The sequence below is a fragment of the Salminus brasiliensis genome, chromosome 20 (assembly GCF_030463535.1).
Source record: "Salminus brasiliensis chromosome 20, fSalBra1.hap2, whole genome shotgun sequence".
Taxonomy (NCBI): Eukaryota; Metazoa; Chordata; class Actinopteri; order Characiformes; family Bryconidae; genus Salminus; species Salminus brasiliensis.
The window spans coordinates 16,550,383-16,572,731 of NC_132897.1; the positions used below are offsets into that span (position 1 = coordinate 16,550,383).

The following is a 22,349-nucleotide window of genomic DNA, read 5'->3' on the forward strand; positions in this document are numbered from 1 at the left end:
CTGCTAATCAGATGTGCTGATGTTTCAGAAAGTCCTATAAAAGCCCCTAAATAAAGCTAATGTGTTGTTCACAGGGTCATATCCAGTAACAGGTCTCACATAGTGAAGTTACCAGTAACCAGAGTAAGTCTCTTTTTTTTTTGATTTGCCAAAAACAGAAATGGACAGATTGCACTGTTTGTATAATGAACAGTTATACCCCTCAGAAAATGATGATATTTTCTGAGACTATTTAAGGCTTAGAAAATATGCTGCTAATTAATAATTTATTTTAAAACATCAGTGCTTTGCCTTTACTCGAGGGGGAAGTGTGAGTCAGCAAGAGCGTAAATCTAAACTCTCAGAGCCTCTGGATTTTCTCCTACTCATTTTTAATTCACACACACTATACCACTTGCTTTGAAATGCTGCCCTGGACAATACCATGAGTAAGGCTGCCCAACCATGGGTGGAGAAAAAAATGAAGGAATAATATCTACAGTTCAAGCTCTTACATCTTCTTCTTTCTGCCACAACAGCAACTGAAGTTTATGCACACCCCCCACCAGTTCCTCCTACTTAGCAGCCCACCGGCCAAAGAATCCAACTTCAGAGCTGCCAAAGGCCTCTTTGGAAGTACCTTTGCTTTCCAGTAAGTTTCACTCTACACCATATATATATATATATTTATTTTTATTTTTTTGACAGATTCAGTCGCCAGTATATTAAAGGTGCCCTAAAATGTCAATATTCCAATAGTGGAATAATGAGAGTTTGGTTCAAACACTGTGGCCTCTCTTTTAAAACCAAACTCTGCATAATGACAACAGAGCTGGAAAACCCCAAACTTTAACATAACAGTCTTGTCTCATTTTATTCACTTCCCCAAATTTAATACACACCAAGCCCACTTGCGAAAGCCCTCAAAGACATAGACAAAGCTGGTGATTCATTAAAACGGAGCGTTCACTTTGGGGGAAAATAGTGCTTTTGTTACTTGTATTTCAATTTTTGAAGACAATCTTTGCCAAGATTGTGCTTTAGTGACCTTGGGAGGAAACACGTTACCACCAGACTCTCCTAGATGGGCTTTTCCCGAGGCCTGATCCAGTACATAGCAGGGCTTGAGAAAGTGAAAACCAAGGAGAGGAGTGGGTGTGTGTGTGGTAGGCTAAAGGCTAACTCTTGCCGACCAGCTTTACCATCAGGACAGGATATCTGCTATACTCTGCAAGATATGACAAAATAATGACCAAAACAATTTTTACAAAAGCGATGACCCATTACAGAAGTTCATTAAAAACAGAAGTTTTAATTAGCATCTAAAACTACATCTGCATTTTACACCCCAACATGTCTGTTATGCAGACATCAGACAACCCCTTAAAATCCTAAAATGTGCTAAATGATGACTGTTAAAAGCTTAGTCTCACGGTGCTAGCCATTAGCAGCTGAGGCCCAGAGAGAGCACAGTTGGCTTTGCTCTCTCTCCAGGGTGGGTAGAAGGCGCTCTCTCCCCTCACCAGGCAACCAACGCGCCTGGATGGAAGCGTTGTATCCCCGGTTCTTATGTCTTCACCCTCACTAGTGTGAGGAGCATTGCATGGGATAGGGGGAAAAGACGTCTTTGTGAAAGAACACAGAGCAGTTCAGTAAAAGTTGTTGCATATTGTCATCAATAATCCAAAACTGTAATTGATTTGTGAAGAAACAACAAAATTAAGTGAACTTCAGTCTGAGGCTGTGGTGTCTGTGGCCAGTTTGATACAGGTAGCCTTTTAGACAGCCTTGTGTCTTATTCCCAGTAATGTTTCTGTGTGGGAATAATGGTGACTTGCTGTTGTTTTCATGAAATAAATCAATAAATCAATTCAAAATCAAGTTTGTTTACTTAATCCGGCTGTAAATGGCTTTTATTGCCACCACTGCGGGCTGTCACAGTGGTTACTCTATTACACACCACTGGCCATTAGGGACAGGGCTAACTTGGACTGTAATGGAATGTAATAGAGGTGTGATTTGTCTGATATATCTGTACATATTCATCTCTTTCAGCGGATCACACATAGAGAACTGGCACTCAATTTTGAGGAATGGTCTGGTTGTGGCATCTAACACAAGACTCCAGGTAAACAACATTTTAAAGTGCCGTTCTACCACTGCATCCTAACAAAAGACAAGACGGAGAATATTTCAGTTGATATGAAAAGTCACGTTGGGTCATTTGTGTTTGATTGCAGCTCCATGGCGCCATCTATGGGAGTGGAATCTATCTCAGCCCATTGTCAAGCATATCCTTTGGTTACTCAGGTCTGACATTTCTGCTCTCTTAAGAACTTCTCCCTATACCGAATGTTTACGCAAGCAATAGCAAGTTTACAAAAGTTAATAACAAGTTTGCCTCCCAAAGGGATGAACAAAAAACAACAGAAAGTTGCATCAAAAGATGAGACTGCTACAAACAAGACCAATATTCATCTGCAGGTGAGTATAGTCTTCTTTTCTGATTGTTTAATACATGCTCCATCATGGCACATACAAGTTCTTAATTCTCAGTAAAAATGATGTCTATATCAGTTTGCAGGACTTGTGTTATGTAAACACATAATAACAAAGTTTCATATCTTTGTTTGCTACAGTCACAGAAGAAAGGTCAGCAGCCACAGTTTCTGCAGAGTCGCAATCTGAAATGCATAGCCTTATGTGAAGGTACAGTGTCTAGCTTTTGTTGACCTTCACGACAGTAGCTTCTAGCTTGTTTTCTTAACAATGGCAATGTTTACTCTATTGCAGTTATTACTTCCCCGGATCTGCACAAGCATGGCGACATCTGGGTAGTTCCAAACACAGATCATGTCTGTACACGGTTTTTCTTTGTGTAAGTAAATTCAGCAGGCCTGCTTTCTTTTGCTTGGAAAATCTTTTGTTTATAAATTTTGCCACTCTGTCTTAAATGTCAGCTGTGTTTAAAGCCCCAGGGAACCTAAATCTGTATTCTAATCTAACATCTAATGATGTTAATCTTACTCTTGTGGACACAGTATGCCCCATGAACAATGCTGCAGTGTCCACAAAAATCAAAAATGTTCCCTTTTCGGAGTAAACTGTGAGGTTTTTTTCTTGCGTAACACTTTTGTTTATCCATTCCCCTGTTTTATCAATCCGGCCATGCAAATATTTCATGTGTGTATTCGTTGGATGCACACCCAGCATTAAAGTGAATTAGAGCCTTGCCTTTTGTAAGGCACTGCCTCACACAAGTAGTGAACACACTGAGGCCTATAGCACCAGCTGCACAATGTGCAGAGCCTGTTTCACTCATTTCTCCCTGCACGCACCACTGTGTTTAGTTCTGTTGTGTAGTAAGATGTGAGGCTGTGAGGGACATCAATCAGGCATGCTCCTAAGAATATAAGGACCACACCCAGTTCTCAGATCGGTCCGATCAGCATTTTTTAAGCATTTTTTCGATTTGATGGCCTTTGTTCCCCAGGACTTTAATCAGCTCAGCCGAACGGCTACGGTAGACTGAAGCAAGCAAATTGTTCTAAGTTCCATAGTTCACTGAAATCTTAACTTTTTTCTTCATTTGACTAGTTACGAGGACGGACAGGTGGGTGACACGAGTATCAACACGCAGGAGCCCAGCATTCACCGGGAAATTTTACGAGTCATTGGCAATCAAACCGCCACTGGATGAAAGAATACAAACGCAATACTGCTGCCTTCACCTGTCCTCCTGTCTCAAAGCTGGATATTTGAGCGTAGGAGGTCGCACCATAGGTATTTTTGGTATCCACGTAAAACGGTATAGAGAAACAGATTATTTCCGACGTATGGAATTAGCTACAGTATTTATACCCCACGGATTACACTGGCTAATCAAACTCTTACCATTTTGCTAAGTTTATAAATAAAATTGTACATTTTCAAAGGACACAACACGTCTTACAGTTCCACTGATGGACGGCCTATTTTTTGTAAAGAAAAGGGGAAAAAAAGAAACTTCTTTGAGTAATATTTTGAGACTTCTACCAAGATGTTATTTGGCCTTTTTGGGGAAAACCAGATATTCCTTTGTGGTAAAACGCCATCCTGCATTGTTTACTAAGAGTTGTACTTTTAGAAGTATGATACTTTGTGTATACATAAGATGTTGATATGCACTTTATTTTTCTTATTGTGAGATATATAAGTTCCAACTCCATCATCTTTTAAATGCCTTTTTGAAGACGGATTCGATTTCACATCGTTTGGCTTTGGCGAGTGTTTCCTGGTGTTGTGGACATTAAGAGCTGAAAGGTTGTTGTGTTTACAATTCACATGTTCCTGAGCTACATGGGTCATATGCTACTCTGTAGTAGCTGTTGGTTTACAGTTTCCAAAAAGAAGTCACAGTTACGAGTTTATCCATACTGATTCCACTGCAACTCTGTTTGCTCTACTGTTTCAACCAGACTACTGTGACATTAAGTTGCCGTTTTGGTAGAATTGTCGACATAAAAAAGAAGAAGAAAAAGAAGAAGAAGATGAAAAAAGAGAATCAGTACTTAACATGTATTTGGGCAACACTGAAAGAAAATAAAATGCATGTGGCTTTCCTTAAATTTCCAGTCGAGTTGTGTTCTTAGATATGTTAATAGCATTTTTGATAGAAGAAAAAGTGGCGCCCGGTTGTAAAATGTCTTTAAATATTTCCGTATAAATCTTTTTGTAAAGGTGATTTTAAGGCAGAATAAGTGTTTGCTGCTTGTTTTTACATTGCCATGTTCTTGGGACGGTCTAAATGTAAGAAAACACCCCCTTTACTGTCATTCTTTTGCAGTTGTTAGACATTACACACAAGTATGTGTACTTTGCTTTTGAAAGAAGAATGAATCCACAAAAGAATTGCTAAACATTTTTTTAATGAAACCTGATTAAATTATACCTTGACTCAGTCAAAGCAAAGCACTAGTGTTCTCCATTCACTGACAAATGACAAAATAATGACTTTGTGCATTAATCATCGCGTGTAATCAGAGTACAGCACTGCATTATTTTCTCTCTATTGAAAAATGATCAAATTCTACATTTTTTTGGCCGAGTCTGGAGTGATGTTGCACCCCCCCACCCCATTATCACTTTTTCCAAAGCTATACCCAGTTGTGCCGTACACTGTACATACAGCTAACACATACAACTACATTGAAACTCATTGGTCCATTCATTCATTATCATGTTAATCCTGCTATGTCATTTGACTGAACACATTTAATGATTTTCATGAATCATTTCAGATCATCTTTCATCCTCCATAAATCTCATGATCACATCTGAACTCTAGAGGAAAGGTATTTAGTAACAGCCACAAAACAACTACTACTACAATATTATGCTTAAAACTATTATTTCTCAACCTTGCAAAAGCAGTTATTCTCACCCCCAGTAATGTTCAAGCACTTTGAACGGCAAACATAATATTTACGTTATCTGTGATGAGTGTTCATGTTTGTATGGTTTTGTATATTGTAGTGACCCGTATCACGCTACTTAGCATTTGGTGCCTTACAGAGAAGGAGTATTGGCAAATACCTAACAACAACATCATCAACAGCACTGTACATACTGTAAATACTGCCAGGACAACACTGAGTCCAAATATTTTCTGTATTCAGTTTTTACTTTTTCTTTATTTTGCGAACAGGTCAAGCTTTTGGGCTTTTTACAAGTTATGGAAATAGTAGCTTATGTACCTGTTTTTGTTCATTAAATTTGAATTTGCCTATAAATCCCAAACATTTGTCACATTTTTTTGTTCTTTATAAAGACATGGAATTGGACTCCTCCCTATTAGGCCCTCTAAAGAGCCTAAAGCGTAGTGGGGCTGGAGTCCAGCATAACTGGTAGATTTCGCTACCATCCCTGCTAATTAAGGCTTTGTCAGACAAGCAACGTTTTGGACATGTGGACTTGATTTAAGTAGTTAAATTTCATGTTTTTTCTTCATCATTTGGGGCTTTTACAGTTTTATAGTGCCTGATTCAAACATTTCTCTGAATATCTACTCTAAAGGGCACCTTTAGCCTGTTAGCTAGCAATCTGCTGACCAGGTCAGGTGACACTAACTTCATGTTCTGCTCACACTGAAGATAAAAAAGTGAAATACTAAAAACAAAATGTTGTTGTGAAACATAGCGTAATGTAGGGCTGGGCAATCAATCAAAACTGACTTTCAGAACCTCACATGGACAGAATCCTTACTGTGTTCATATACAGTCTCCTAAAAGCATACTGCCACATGTGTTTTTACTTGACTCTGCCCTGTTCAGTCTGCAACATAAAAGCAACATGGCGGAGAACTCAAACACAGAGCCAACTAAGCAACTCAAGCATCTTATATAACCACTCATTAATCATTATTGAGGTGAAACCTTTAGTTGATCATATTGTACAGCACTAGTGTAATAATTCTGCTTGCTAGCTACAGTCATTAAGTTACCTAGTGTAACCGGTGGATGTTGATACTGCTGCCACCAATAAACAAAGTCTGCGGGTGGGGTTTGGGGGGTTATTCTCATAACAGAAATAATACAGCCATCAGCATTGGCAACAAGCCCCTGCATCTTCTTCTGTCCTCATATTAAAAGAATATAAACGAGCAAGCTTAGCTGACTATTGAGTGAACCATGTAATATATAGTATAATTCGCCCTAAAACTGACCATGAGCAAAATCTAATACAGTGCAATTGCTTATAAGGAACCCCGGAAGATATATGTATAAAATTGGTGGGCTTCTTATGAGTGGTAAATGTAACAAACGTTAAAAGGGAAGAGGCTGGGAAGTTAGTGTAATTCTAACATAGGAACATAGATTTGACCTTTGTTACACTAGCACATCAACATCTGAGTTCATAAATGTAACTGGTTAGCTAAATTTGGCCTGATTTGTCATGCGAAGCGAACAGAGACAAACTGTTGAGTTGCATCGAGTGCGCTTGAGAACGAAATCAACAAAGCTGTGCTGGACTCCTGCCCCTTACGTTTGGTCCATTTTTATTTTGTCAACATGAGCTCCAAATTTTCTTAGGCAAAGTAGAAGAAAGCATCATTTCAATGTGTCTCAGGAGATGCGGAAGGTCTTGTAATGTAAATATTGTAAGCATAGGAAATCAAAAATACAGTACGTTCTATCTACATTGTCAAGCACTCCTTAGAGAGCAGTCAATGTTTAACCTGCCTGCTTCTCCTGCATCACTGTTCAGTTTCCTCTTTCCTTTTAAAAGAGAAAGAGCATGTGGTGCAACAACACAGCTAGCACTTTCTGTCATTCTGCACCATCATCATGTTCTGAGCTTCTAACCTTTGTGCACATATTGAATGTCATACAAGTACAGGTCCAAGTAGATGCCAACTGTTACTAGCTGCCATTCCTGTACTTGCAATGCATTAAAAGAAATAGTGTTTCCATGTGATTTGGGCATTGTGTGATGCAGAATGCACTGTGCTGACTGAACTCCTGCACAGCTTCGATGACATATTCATGTAGTCGACATATTTTACATTGCTCTAAAAAGTCCAGTGCGTCTGCTACATCAAATAGTACCTACTTAATTACTTCAACTAATCATCAACTGGCCTGCAGTTAGCTTGACCACAGCCAAGAAAACATCTAGACGCAAATGTAAAAAAAAAAACAGTGCTGTCTACGTTAACACACACGATTTATCTGAAAACTAGTGACATATTACTCTTGGCTTAATCCAGGCAAATGATTGATCAGCCATTTAACTTTTAAAAAGTTGTTGATGTAAGAGGTCAGTGTGTGTCGCCGCCGCCTACCAGCAGAGGGCGACGGCAGAGAGGCACTGTTACCCAAGCGAACTCCAATTCCCAGAAATCCTAGGGGTAATCAGTGCCAACCAGACACACCTGGTGGTCACAGCATTTAAGACTGTGACAAAGGGCACTTCTCTGTCACACCTTTGTAGAGGGGTGACCGGTATGGTACACAGAAGTGAAAGAAAGGAGAAAAGTCAGAAAGAAAAAGAGGAAAGAAAGCAAGCTGAAAAAGAAAAAGTTTGAGTGAGAAAAGAGCTGAAGAGATCACATCTCAGTACTCAAGCAGCTGAAAAGTAAAAGTGTGTGAGTGTAAGCTGAACAGTAGGCTAAGGTTATAGTGAGTGAAGCGTTGATCCTCACTTCCTTTGTTTAAAGATCTGCGAGTTTGTATGTTTTCTTTAGTTGATGCCATCTTGGTGCCTCCTTTGTTCAGTTTTCCCGCCTTTTTTTATTTCATTGTTTTAAGGGGTCCAACTCCACCAATCCCCTGTGCTTGCTGGTGGGGCAGTGGTAATAGGTTGGACCACCATTGCTAGGGTAGCTGGTTCAAACCCACCTTTTCTCCCACAGTGCACAAAAGCACACAGTCACATTCAGGCACATCCTTGCATCACTTAAGGCCTTACAGGTCTTGCTCTCTGCGCTTGGGTCAGTAACAGCTGAAGCTTCTGTGTCTGAGCTTCGTCGCTAAAGTTCTTAAAACTACACTGAGATTCTAAGAAAAAGAAATGGATTTCTCTAGCCACACATTTTATTTGTTCTCCTGCTGTGCATTTCAATTTGGGATTAATCACAAATATATATAAAATATTGTTGTGATTAACAACAAAAACAAACACAAATCTGTTCTAGAAAATAATGCTATGCTTTCACTTTGTTGGAACCTAGTGGAACAGATATTCTGAAAGGTCTAAAAGGTGAGTTTCAAATCAAGTCAATCACACAAATGGTTACAGCCTTTCAGACACACCAGTAGGATTGAACTGTGTCCAGTGAAACCATGGGTTTGCACTGAATTTGCATGGGATGCACAACTTGAAACGTGAGGAGATCATTTGGCCATTTAGGCCATCAAGGCCTAAAATATTGGCACCCCTGCCCTTATTTAAAAAAAATGAACCACTTCTTTCCTACAACTGTAGCAATTACACATGCTTTGGTACTCACAGGTTTATTTCATTTGTTTGCTAAATTTAACACAATTTAAAACAGCAAAATTTGTTGCTGAGAGAATTTTTTTCGATCTGATCTCCAAGAAGTGAACTGCACAAAATGTATTGAATTGCTGATTTATAAAGTCCTGGGAATGTCTTGGGAACCCTGATGTGCTTGGTGATTGCCTTGTAGTGAACAAAGAATACATTATAAAATGTAAACCTGCATGGCCACAAGAATTATTGTTACTGTAAACACTTTCCTTTTCCCATTTTCCAAAAACTCTTTACCACTCTAAAATGAGTAACTGGGTTATTAAAAGGTGGAGTTTTCCACCATGTGCCACATCCATAGTCAACATGGTGAAATACAGGGTTGAGAAAACTCTGCACTACTACTGGAAATGCAGTGATATGTGAAGACACTTAATTAGCAAGAGGTTAAAGCGCCTGTGAAAATGAAGATGGAAATAGTTTCTCAACTTGTTTTATAGTGTGAAATGTGGTTCTCACATTTTCATCCTACATAGCCAAATTTGCACAGCACTTTTTAAGACATCATGCAGTAATTTGGTGCACATAATGTAGTCAGCTCTTCACAGCATTTAATTATAAAAGAAAATGCAAACACTACTTTTGACTCTTTATTCCTGGAAAATGTGTAGCAGCAATTTTTGCATTGCAGCAGCATGTAGTTGAAGCCTTCAGCCATGAGCAGCTTTATCATTAGTGGAACATTAGTGCATTGATTGTGGAATCCAATACGGTTAAATTTTGGGGCCTTTCCTGTTCTCTTTGTAAATGCTACTACTGGGCAATGCTACTTTTAGGAAACATGAGCTCACTCTACTTTGGTGTCATATTTTATATTCTGAGCCCTGTTCCACTTGTTGGTAAACACGGTTACTAAAAAAGGCACTTTTCTGATACAGGGTGATGCAGAAGAAACTGTTGGTGCATTTGTATCCAGTAGAACTGGGTGCAAGACACTCTTTCACTGTGCTTTCTAAGAAAATGACTTGCGTCCTGTGCAACTCTACAAGATGCAGCAGCACAATTCCTAACTGAAATGAGTGCGTTCACTTACCCTTATACCAATGTCAAACCTGTCAGGTAAGGTGTACTTCAGAGTTCCTGTTCATGTTCGTCACCTCATCTTCACGCACTGTACTTCATGTCCAAGTCACTCCCACATTCCAGCTAGGGTTGGTCAGAATCCTAGTAGATGTATTACTGCGTTATACAGCTTCACCGGCAATGGGGGTCTGGAGGCCGTAAGTTGGGCAAGTAGCTTTTATGTCCCACCTCAACCTTTGTACAACTTAAAAAAAAAAAAAAGAAAGAAATATGAAGTTTACTCACAGGGTGAAACACTACGTGGACAAGCACAATTTCACATTCGTCATTCGAGAAGTGTTAAATCGCCAGTCTGACAACCACTGCAACTGTTAAACTGCTGTGAATCTGGAGAGAGACGCTGATGAACGTTAAGAGGAGACTGACTCTGATCGAGTGACTGCTGCTGAAAGGACAGAGGCTGAAATTTAAAAGCTTTTATTTATTAATATTTTTTTGTGGACTGCAGCTAACTCTCTAAGCTAATCTTTGCTGAGCTAGCTCAGCTGCAGCTCTACCATCAGACAGCTCAGTGCTCGCTGAGCTCACTCACACAACTGTTGATAAACTTGTGTCTGAGGGAGCGAAGCAGAGCGACTGGTGTTGGGAGTAATAGAAAGGCAAACTGAGAATGAGGTTCTGCCGTGTTTGGACTTGTAGTCAGCTAGCTAGCACTATCTAAACACCACAGCACAGTCCGTGTTCCAGCTAACTCGGGCTCAAATCACACCTTTTGGAGGATAAAGCCTCATATCTCTGCTCTCTCAGATGACTGTTTTCAGGCACATTTGATATCCAGGTTTGCTTGATTCTCCTTTACAAATGAAATTTGTGCGTCCTCAACTCACAACTATGGTGGGCTTGCATACCCCCCCCCCCACCCCCCCACATCTGTTTTCAGAGCGTGTTTCTAACCTTACATTAGGCAGTCAAGCTCTGTACACACTTTTGAAAGCATATGTATTGGGGTAAATTGACAGTTCGGCTATGTGTTGGTCTTATAAAGTGGCGCGCAAAAGTTTTAGGCCTTCCTGGTCAGAATTTCGTCTTTCAATCCCTATTAAAAAGCATAGCTGCTTCAAAAAGTACTGACCATACAGGATGCCCAAAACTTTTTTTTTTTTTTTTTTTTTTTTTTTTTTTTTTTTTTGGTTTTTGTTTTGTTAAGGAAATAAGTAATCTTGTTTTAAATATTATAGGAAGTGTCATATTTAACGTTACAGTTACCTTGTAAATTAGATAATCTTTCACTTGCTTGGCTATTGACACAGTAACTAGTAACAGAGCTTAAACGTTTTCATAAGGATCCTTAAATAAAATTCAGGACAATGTACTGTATTACAATTGAATGACCTTTTGTAAGACTAAGTCAAATTTTACCCATGTTGGGGTGCAGCCCTGGATTTTGGGCCCCATGAAAATATTACACTGGGTCCCACAACTCTGCCAAAATATTATATTAATATTAATTAATAATATTAATATTAATAAATTTGTAGGATCCCAGTCAGTCACAGGCTGTTAATAGTCCTAACTTCCCTCCCCCTTATGGCACCCCTGCTAATCCTCTGACACAAATGTAGGATACTACCCTTAAACGTTCAATGGAGGTAAATATTAAAAAAATATATTTTTTAATCCCGGTCACTCTGCAGAATTTCTATTGATCTATTAATACAATAATTTTGACACAATGTAATTTTGACACATTCAAAGTGCCTTCATAACCCCACACAGTTAAACGGCGCTCACACTGCGTTCATTACGGCCCGCCTCTCCCTCCTCTTCCTCCTTTTCCAAAAGCGAAACTGAAGTGTGTGTGTGTGTGTGTGTGTGTGTGTGTGTGTGTGTGTGTGTGTGTGTGTGTGTGTGTGTGTGTGTGTGAGTTCAGTGTGAGCAGCTCGGACTGTGTTTCTGTGTTTTACTCCGTTTTAAAAGCTGACGGGAGCTCCGCCAGTAAACACGGTGTACTCGCTCCGGATAAAGCGCGGGGAGCTGGCATCGCCTACTGCTTCGCCTGGACTTTCAGGAGCTCGTGCGTGTGAGGCAGCAGGGCTGGCTGTGCGGCTGCGCGCGCGTGTTTACTGTGTCTGGCAACGCGACACACGATGGCCGGGTCAGCGTTACCAGAGGTGAGTTTGACTCACTGACGGCCATTATAACTGATTCGTTAAGGTTAATCTACATAGACTGACCGTTACTGACCGTTACTAAGTACTCCCACTACTAACCGTCCAGTATCTGCTTTAAAAACGAGCAAGTCCTTCACGCCCTTTTTGGGGGGTTTCTACTGCCGAGTTCTGGGTCGTAAATTCCAATAAGATTCAAGAAAATGCCACTTTTTAAAGGTTTATTTTAGTTTTTCTGATGTTAATGATGCAATAATGATGAAATCACACACAGCATATGATCGTAGCTCAGAGATACGGCTCTTTTTAGCGAGTCAGGTGAATCGATTTGGCTGGTTAAGCAATAAGAATCGGTTCCTTTAAATGACTCTTCAGTAGCATTCCCAGTTTCCCGCCCAAAACAACGAGCTAATCTAGTTAGAGATATTAGACTGGATCATATAATTCGAATAAAACCCTACTTTGATCAAAGGTTTGACCAAGTTTACCAGGAGAAATGGAAGTTGTTCATTAATCAAGGGTTATAATAAGTTCAAAAAATGGGGAGGCTGCCAAAATGCAGGCACCTCCCTCAACTTATCAACAAACATCCACAGAAATCCTAAGAACTAACATGGCAGTGAGATACAGTGGGGCCAAAAAGTATTCAGTCAGCCACTGATTGTGCAAGTTCTTATACTTAGAAAGATGAGGGAGGTCTGTAATTTTCATCATAGGTCCACTTCAACTATGAGAGACAAAATGAGAAAAAAAAATCCAGGAAATCACTGTCTGATTTTTAAAGAATGTATTTGTAAATTATGGGGGAAAGGAATTATTTGGTCAATAACAAAAGTTCAACTCCATACTTTGTAACATAACCTTTGTTGGCAATGACTGAGGTCCAACATTTCCTGTAAGTCTTTACCAGGTTTGCGCACACTGTAACTGGTATTTTGGCCCATCCCTCCATGCAGATCTCCTCTAGAGCAGTGATGTATTGGGGCTGTCGCTGGGCAACACAGACTTTCAACTCCCTCCACAAATTTTCTATAGGGCTGAGGTCTGGAGACTGGCTAGGCCACTCCAGGACCTTGAAATGCTTTTTACAGAGCCACTCCTTCGTTGCCCGAGCGGTGTGTTTGGGATCATTGTCATGCTGGAAGACCCAGCCACGGTCCATCTTCAGTGCTCTCACTGATGGAAGGAGGTTTTGGCTTAAAATCTCACGATACAGGGCCCCGTTCATTCTTCCCTTAACACTAATTAGTCATCCTGTCCCCAAAGCATGAAGTTTCCACCCCCATGCTTCACAGTTGGTATGGTGTTCTTTGGATGCAACTCAGCATTCACTCTCCTCCAAACACAACGACTTGAGTTTTTACCAAAAAGTTCTATTTTGGTTTCATCTGACCACATGATATTCTCCCAATCCTCTTCAAACTTCAGACGGGCCTGGACATGTACTGGCTTAAGCAGGGGGACACTCCTGGCACTGCAGGATTTGAGTCTCTCTTGGCGTAGTGGGTTACTGATGGGAGCCTTTGTTACTTTGTGCCCAGTTCTCTGCAGGTCATTCATCAGGTCCCTCTGTGTAGTTCTGGGTTTTTTCTTCACCGTTCTCATGATCATTTTGACCCCACGGGATGAGATCTTGCATGGGGCCCCAGATTGAGGGAGATTATCAATGGTCTTGTATGTCTTTCCTTTTCTTACAATTGCTCCCACAGTTGATTTATTCACATCAACCTGCTTGCCTATTATTGATTCAGTCTCCCCAGCCTGGTGCAGGTCTACAATTTTCTTCCTGGTGTCCTTCAACAGCTCTTTGGTCTTGGCCATGGCCATGGAGTCTGATTGTTTGAGGCTGTGGACAGGTGTCTTTTATACAGATATTGAGGTCAAACAGGTGCCATTCATACAGGTAACGAGTGGAGGACAAGAGCTTCTTAAAGAAGTTATAGATCTGTGAGAGCCAGAAATCTTACTTGTTTCAAGTCGAGTCAAGTGGGTTTTTTTGTCATTTCAACTACATACAGAGTACACAGTGAAACGAAACAACGGAAGAAGCTGTTGCAGAGTCTGGTCATGTTGGCCCGGATGCTGCAGTACCTTCTTCCTGATGGCAGGAGGGAGAACAGTCTGTGTGAAGGGTGGGTGGAGTCATCCACAATGCTGGCTGCTTTGCAGATGCAGCGGGCAGTCTAATTGTCCATGACGGAGGGGAAAGAAAGACTCTGTCAGACGCTGTCCTCACAATATGTTGGCGGGTTTTGCGGTTTAGAGGCTGTGCAGGTCCCAAACCAGACAGTGATGCAGCTGCTCAGGATGCTCTCTATGGTCCCTCTATAGAAGAGGGTGAGGATGGGTGGAGGGAGACCAATCTTTCTCAGCCTGTCTGTGGGTGACCCATGGGTCCCTCATAGTTGAAGTGGACCTATGATGAAAATTACAGACCTCTCTCATCTTTCTAAGTAGAAGAACTTGCACAATCAGTGGCTGACTAAATACTTTTTGGCCCCACTGTATAAGGGTACTCTGTGGAATAACGACTGGTGCTCCATCCAATCCTTTTGAGAGGAGTTAGAGTTGACTGTAATACTAGTAGTAACGGCATTGTAGGCCTCATTTTCGTCACATCTCATAATTACTATATTTGACTTGTAGAACTGGGGGATAAATAGCATAAATATTATTAGCACATCCAGTTTACAAAGGCTAATTATGCTCTCTTTGTTATAAACCATAGAGCTGATCGGTATTTTTACAGTACCAATGATCTCGACAATTTGCTGTGACACTTTTTAAATGAACTTTAACTTGATTGTAACAAGTTCATTCACACTGCTCTTTAATTTCAGTTATATCTAGAACACTCACCCAGTTCACTCTGTTCTGGAGGGTTCTCCCCATTCCCACTGTTCTGGAATGTTCTCCTTCATTTACACTGTTTGAGAGCCTTCACCCAATTCACGCTGTTCTCCTTCCAATCACACTTTTCTGGAATGTACATCAGTCTAGAATGTAGTCAGTTCAGTTCAGATGGTTCTAGCACATAGTTTTTCATACACACTGCTCTTTAATTTCAGATATTTGACGATGTGGACCTCATCATTGATCCAGAAACATTTGCAAACCCACAGGAAATGATGGCCGAAATTAAAAAGATGGGCTTAAAGCCATACATGGAAAATTCAGCTGTAGTGGTTAAAGGATATTTCAGAAGGATTGAGCGTCTCTATGTAAGATTGTCAGAACTGGAGAAGAAAAAACTCCAACGTGGACAACATCCAGAGAGAAGCCATGGGAATCACCACCCCTCACCCAGACTGCAGTCAGCTCCCAGTCCATCAGCAGAAGCAGTTGACATTGATCCTGAGGTCATGCTTTACATCATCGCCAAACATTCAGAGGAACTTGACCGTATGAAACGAGCAGGTGTTGCCGTTTCTCAAAGCAACAGGCGTGTAACTTTTCAGACTCTGTATCCAGGAGAACAGGGGACAGTCCAAGCTCAGTTTGCCAGAGAGCGCTTCATCACGTTCTACCAGAAGATCGCCACGGGCCTGCAAACCAAGACGTTTCGTTTGAGCACAAGCCAAAGGCAGATTTTGCCTACAGTGTTTCCAGAGCTGCTAATAGGCTACATGCTACATGATAAAAATTCAGTAATGCTCACTGGGAGCTATCTTAGCCTAGAACGTTTTGAGCAGTTTTTACACAGCTCTCCTACACGATCCTCTCAAAAAGAAAAACAAAGACACACGGACAGTCCCCGGGCCGCAGCGTCCAGCCCCCCGGCGCAGCAAAGTCAGCCAAAAGACGAAATTTGCTGCATTTGTTTGGAACCATTGGTTAAGTCCCTAAGTACGACTCTGGAGAAATGTAAGCACTCGTTCTGTAAAGACTGTTTAAAGAGGGCATTCGAAATTAAACCAGTGTGCCCCACCTGCGGAGAGGTGTATGGTGCGCTGAAAGGTACCCAACCTGATAAGGGCGAAATGAAGGTCACTCGGGACTTGTCTAGCTTACCAGGCTATGAACGCTACGGAACAATTGTCATAAATTATTACATTCCAAGTGGCACACAGGGGGTGAGTATACTTCAATAATTCATACATGGAAACGTCAACATCACATTACCTTTATGAAGACCTTGCCAAAACAATCAAAGAATGGTGGTATTGTTTTTTAGGAATCAGTAGAGCCCATGATTTGGCAGATGTGTGCATCCATATGCAATATCTATATTTATTATTTTCTTTCCCCTGCAATTTATATAAAGGGTAAGCAGGGGTAAGGAGGGTAAGACTCAAATCACACCCATATAGAGGAAAAATAATCATATCTGAGAGCACAAAGTTGAGGGAATGGTCTTGGGAGTGTTTCCCACTGTATTCAGGCACATTTTTGTAGATTGGTTAATCCAGGTTTGCTGGCTTTCCCTTTACTTGAACTTAGCATGTTGCTAAATCCACAGCTACAGTGTGCTTAGAGGGCATGTGCGTACCCTTTGGCGAGAGCGCTGGCGAAGACCCAGTACAAATACTACCCAGTCTAGCATATCTAACAACACTAATATTAGCTGGCTGGCTGACAAGTAATAACTGTTTGTTTGTTTTGTGATTGGGGGGAAAAAAAGGTGGAGCTACACCTCACGCTGCAACCAGCCAGCAGAGGTGCTAGACCTGTCATGGCTCCACTTTTAGGAGACTTTGCATTTACGTTGTCAATGTTCTCCTCTGTACTGTATGTATTATATACTACATTGTATTGAACTCATGGAAGTTATGAGTCCAACGAAATACACCAGATCGTCCACAGTAGTTCAGTGATATAACTGAACTAGGAGTTGTTTAGGACCTGGCCAGATGATTGCATTTACTTTTGTTTGGTTAGGCTGAGCACCCGAATCCAGGCCAACCATACCAAGGTGCCTCACGCACAGCCTACTTGCCAGACTCCACAGAGGGAAAGAAAGTTTGTAGGCTCCTTAGGCAAGCCTTTGACCAAAGGCTAATCTTTACCATTGGGAGCTCTTCTACAACTGGCAGGAGCAATGTGGTGACCTGGAATGACATTCATCACAAGACCTCTCGCAATGGTGGACCTACAGGGTAAGCTCATATACAGAAGCATTTCTGATATTTTGTGTATCGTTACATATCGTCGCGGTCCAGTGAAAAACCTAATAAAATATATATCTGAAATTGTAAACTTGTAAATGGAAGTAAATGTAAAATTTATTCCACAAAATTTAGAGCATTTCTATTGGTCCATTCTTCTAGAATGATTTACACAGTGTACAAAGCAGCTACAGGGTTTCCTCCATTTGTACACAGTCTGTTTGACCTTGGATTGGTGGAGTCCAAACTCTGTTTTTGCCATGATGCAAGTCCACAAACGTTTCAGACTTTGATAGATCCCTGTTCTTTAAATGAAACAGGATGCCCAGACGCACCTGATTATCATCCCACTGATTGAAAACACCTGACCGTAATTTCACCTTCAAATTACCTGCTATTCTTAAAGATTCACATAACTTTTGCCACTCATATATGTAATATTGGACAATTTGTTCTCAATAAACAAATGACCAAGTCTTATTTTCTTTCTCATTTGTTTGATTTGGTTCTTCTTATTTGCGTTTAACACTTTTATGAAAATCAGATGAAGTTTTAGGTCAAATTTATGCAGAAATATAGAAAATTCAAAATTAAAAAAAAAAAAAATAAAAAGTTCACAAACTTTTACGCCTCGCTGTAGACAAACGCCCCATTCATTTAACACCATAAACTGATGTTTTGATATGTTGATTTTTGTCTTGATTTTAACTGGATTTGCATTTGCAAGAATGATCTGGTTGCTGTTTGTGTTTTAGTTTACTGACCAAGTCTTGTTATCGACCTCTTTCTTCAGTTCGCGTCTGTGCTCAGGGAGTGAGTGGTTTCGTGAGCAGTTGAGTGTGTTGTGCAGTTTGCAAAAGCTCCCTCATTGATTTGCTGTTGCTATGGGTACCAGTCCGCACACCCCAGTCTTGCGTGTGCGTGCACACAGGCCGACAGTGACTGACGAGCTAGTTAGCATGCTCTCATGCACTTCCCCAGAAGAACTGTGTTCATTAAGTGAAATCCGGTAGATGGAAGCTTTATTAATAATCAAATTCATTTAGAGGTGGTTTTGGAGACAAAGAGATACATTATTGTTAATGTGTCCGTGGCAAACAAAAAGTCAGAGTAGAGCAAATTTGTAAATATCATGGTTAATGCGTGAAAGCTGGCAGCCCTGGTTACTGATGCTAATGATATTTGTTCTTAATGATATGACACCGGCCTGTTTACTCTTCTAAGACATCAACCTTCTTTTCTTTTTTCTAGCTACGGTTATCCAGATCCTGACTACCTGAAACGTGTGCAGGAGGAGCTGAAGGCAAAAGGGATCTGCTGATAACTCTGATGTTGTGTACTGAAACATTTCAGATGAAAATACCATAACCGAGACAGAACCCCATACATATGCACCGGCTATAGATACAGGCTGTTCATTCCTAGTCTATTGTCTAACAATACTTGATGTGAGTAGTAAATCAGTACTTGATGTGAGTAGTAAATCAGTCTTTAAATGAGACTGCTTTCCACACTCAACAATGTCATATAAAAAAGTCAACATAATAACACCCTTATAATACACACTGCAGATTGCAAATCGCAATTGTCCATTTTCATCAGAGGTTGAAAGTGGAGGTCTGATTAGATCACTTGGCTTTAGGGTGGAGACTTTTTTTCACATGCCAGAGCAGAATAGAGATGGGTGGATGCCTTTTTCAGTCGCCTGAATGTTTGTTTTTTTCACTGATAGTCCAACCTGTATTTTTATTTATTTACATATTAATGACCCTTAATAAACAAATCCGGTTTTACATGTAGGTATTACAAAGCTTTACATTTTGTGTTATTACCTGGACGACCTTTCACTTGTGTGTATATATAGTGATGTGCATAGCTACAACCACTTATAAAGAAACTATACATTGTGGTAGATGAAGAAAACTTTAATGAAGGTTCCTTAACCCTTAATTTAATCAATTTCTTGAACTTTGTCATTAGTAACATTTAGTAGGAGTGATTGTGATGACCAGATCACATTCATGATGCTTTTGATGTTTCCTGATGTTTCCTCCCCTGAAGTTGTACAGTGGCATGCCAACATTTGGGCCCTCCTGGTCTATATTTCTGCTATTGTTAAGCAAGTTAAAGATGACCTGATTTCCAAATAACATGAAGTTCAAATGTCAATGAACAATGTCTTTAAACTGTCATAAAAAAATGACAAATTTTTAAGCATTATTTTTTTAGTTTTAAATTAACAAGGGGAAGGGCACCCTGCAAGGACTCCCATTGAGTTTTTTTTTTTTTTTTTTTTTTTTTTTTTTTTTCTTAGTTCTTGTTGGTGGGAGGTCTTTGGGTTGGCTTGCTGCACTGCTCTTTTGAGGTCTTTCCACGTATTGTCAATGATGTTTAGGCAACGGGACTGTGGGGGCATTGGGAAAACCTTTAGCTTGTGCCTCTTGAGGCCATCCATGTACTGAAAATTCTTCCTCTTCATCTTGATTTTTGGTGTGATGGTTTGCTACCAGAATTTGCTGGTATTTATTTCCATTCCTCCCTCCACCAGTAAATTGTTCCCCATGCCACTGGCTGTAACACATGCCCAAAGCATGTTTAATCCAGCCCCTGCTTAACAGTTGGAGAGGTATTTTATTAATGAATGCATTTGAGGCTGCAAGGAAATAATTGTGTATTATTTTTGTAATTGTATTATTTTCTGTGTGTCTGTAGTTGCTATCATTTTCAAATATATTATATATATAAATAAATTAAATAATTTGTTGAAGTGATTTTCTTTCTTAAAAAGTTCAAACTTTGAATTAAAGTTCATTTTCAATCAACACAGTACAATTTACCGGACTGTTTTGTTGTATTTCTGGTAGGTATGTATGTGAATTGAAAAAAATGCTGTATCTGTATATTTGTGGTGTTTATATTTTTGTTTATTCAGTTTACCCAAACAAAATGCCATGCATTAATATATGGAGGAATCATCTTTCCAGAGATTCCAAAAATGTTCAGTTCAGTTCAGTTACTTAAACAATTTTCTAGCCTGACTGTGGTAGGGGTAGGGGGCTGGAGCAGTTATTGAGTAGTCAAACTGCAGATGTCTCAGGTCTAGTCACATTAAACAGCCTAGTATTTAATCAGTTAAGTTAGGAAATTAATTTCCTTTTGTAGTGCTTGTAGCAGCTTGTGGCGGTACAGGTGGAATTGGTAGTGACTTAATATTTGATCATATTTAATGTATATTGAAAATGTACAAAGTCAATAAAGCCATGGTGGTGTTAACAGGATATATGCATGTACTGGCAATGAAGTAAGAACCACGTTTTGCATAAACTGAGAAGCTGACAGCTTATTTTCACAACAAGGGGAAGGGACAAACTACACTGTTAGCTAAGTGCTAGGAAAACACTTGAAATTGCATTAATAGAGGCATTAATAGAAATGAGCTTTATCATATTGTTGGTAAGTCTCTCATTAAGAAACATTTTTGCAAACACTACAGTCATATTTCTAATATTGACAAAAATAAAACTTCATGAAATGACTGCAGTCTTGTCATCTTTCAGTGGTCCATGCTTGCTTGGCAAAAATGGCATGCTCAATTTCAACTGGAGTAATATATTCAACAATAAAGTGAATGACCTTGGCAGAATTGTAAGTTAATAACTAAAGGTTTTAGTGTTTTTTAAAGCATTCACTAAGGGCATTTTCTTGCCTATAGTTGATTTGCTCTGCTCTGAATCAGTTGAGTTTTAATCTTGAGCATTTTCCCCTTTGTTTGGCTTGTGTTTACAAAAATTCAAGTGCACCAAAATGCCACAACAAACCACATGAGAACGCTCTCATTGATTCATACCTGCCTGAACGAATAGCATCAAGGGTAAATTCACACCAGAGCCCGAGTTAACCAGACAAAACCAACAAGATTTACATTTAAGGCATTTAGCAGACTCTCTTCTCCAGAGCGACTTACAATAGTGCTTTGCTATTTACCCAAGAAAAACCTCAGCTAGTTTGAATAGACTAATAATTCAAAGATACCTCTAAGCTTTAGACATTACTAAGCACAAGTCAATAAGGAGACCATAGTATTCTACTATTTGCCAAAGTACTTTGGGAAGAGGTGGGTCTTCAGAAGACCGTGAGCGACTCTGCCGTTCGGACACCCAGGGGAAAGTTTGTTCCACCATTTCGGTGCAGGACAGAAAAAAGTCTGGACGCTTATCTTCCGTGGGATGGTGGGTCAAGCCAAGCCATACTTGAAGCTCGAAGGGCTCTTTGTGCAGATCTGCTTTTGACCATTGCCATCAAGTACGGAGGGGCTGGTCCAGTCTTGGCTTTGTAGGCCTGATGTGGGAAGCAGCTACAGGAAGCCAGTGAAGAGAATGCAGCAGAGGTGCTGAACATGGCTGAATTTAGAAACGTTGAAGACGACCCGTGCCGCTGCATTCTGGATAAGTTGCAGGGGCCTGATGGTGCGTAAAGGGAGACCAGCCAGAAGAGAGTTGCAGTAGTCAAGTCTTGAAGTGATGAGAGACTGAACGAGCACCAGGGTCGAATTCTCTGGATGTTGTACAGGAGAAATCTGCATGACCGAGTTAGATTTGCAACATGGCTTGAGAATGATAACTGATCATCAGTGACTACACCAAGGATTCTAGCTTCTGTAGATGGAGTGATCAGTGAGTTCTCAAAGGACCTCACTAAAATGATGTTTACTAAACAGATGTGCATTTTCGGCACAGTGGTGTCCCATGGCTTTAATTGTAGTCTTGAGGTGAGTTTTGCAAGTTCTGCAGATTTTCCAACAGGATTCTGGTGTTGTAGTCGTGGTTATGCTTCCTTTTTGTCTCTGAAATTTCTAGACATCTAAAGATTTTGTACTTCTGGTGAATAAAACTTGTACTCTTGCCCAAGGTGGTTCAAATCTGGCCGAGTCGGCTTTAAATGCGATATAGTCCTACTGGAAAAGAAGAGAAGTTGAGCTTCTTCCTCAGAAATCCAGGCATCCTTGTCCCCAAACGCTTCCAGGCCAGCAGGCATATATAATCCC

The 22,349-nt window shown here is 40.3% G+C and overlaps 2 protein-coding genes across 3 annotated transcripts in view; both read left to right on the top strand.

Annotated features, from left to right (window-relative positions):
• parp8 (poly (ADP-ribose) polymerase family, member 8) overlaps positions 1-5,757 on the top strand; it is a 56,050-nt gene extending 50,293 nt beyond the window's left edge. For both annotated transcript variants that reach the window (XM_072664360.1, XM_072664361.1), the window contains 8 exons: positions 75-123; positions 519-631; positions 2,035-2,107; positions 2,220-2,289; positions 2,390-2,463; positions 2,619-2,688; positions 2,773-2,857; positions 3,577-5,757. In XM_072664360.1, the coding sequence (XP_072520461.1) occupies positions 75-123; positions 519-631; positions 2,035-2,107; positions 2,220-2,289; positions 2,390-2,463; positions 2,619-2,688; positions 2,773-2,857; positions 3,577-3,679 (637 nt within the window). In that variant the 3' untranslated portion in view covers positions 3,680-5,757. The remainder of the gene's footprint in view (positions 1-74; positions 124-518; positions 632-2,034; positions 2,108-2,219; positions 2,290-2,389; positions 2,464-2,618; positions 2,689-2,772; positions 2,858-3,576) is intronic.
• A 6,148-nt stretch (positions 5,758-11,905) lies between these two features.
• Positions 11,906-20,822, top strand: LOC140542236 (uncharacterized). Its single transcript, XM_072665128.1, has 4 exons — positions 11,906-12,203; positions 15,269-16,273; positions 17,079-17,296; positions 18,557-20,822. Exons 1-4 carry the CDS (start codon positions 12,180-12,182, stop codon positions 18,624-18,626), a joined length of 1,317 nt encoding a protein of 438 aa, XP_072521229.1. The 5' UTR covers positions 11,906-12,179; the 3' UTR covers positions 18,627-20,822.
• The last annotated feature ends 1,527 nt before the right edge of the window (positions 20,823-22,349 follow it).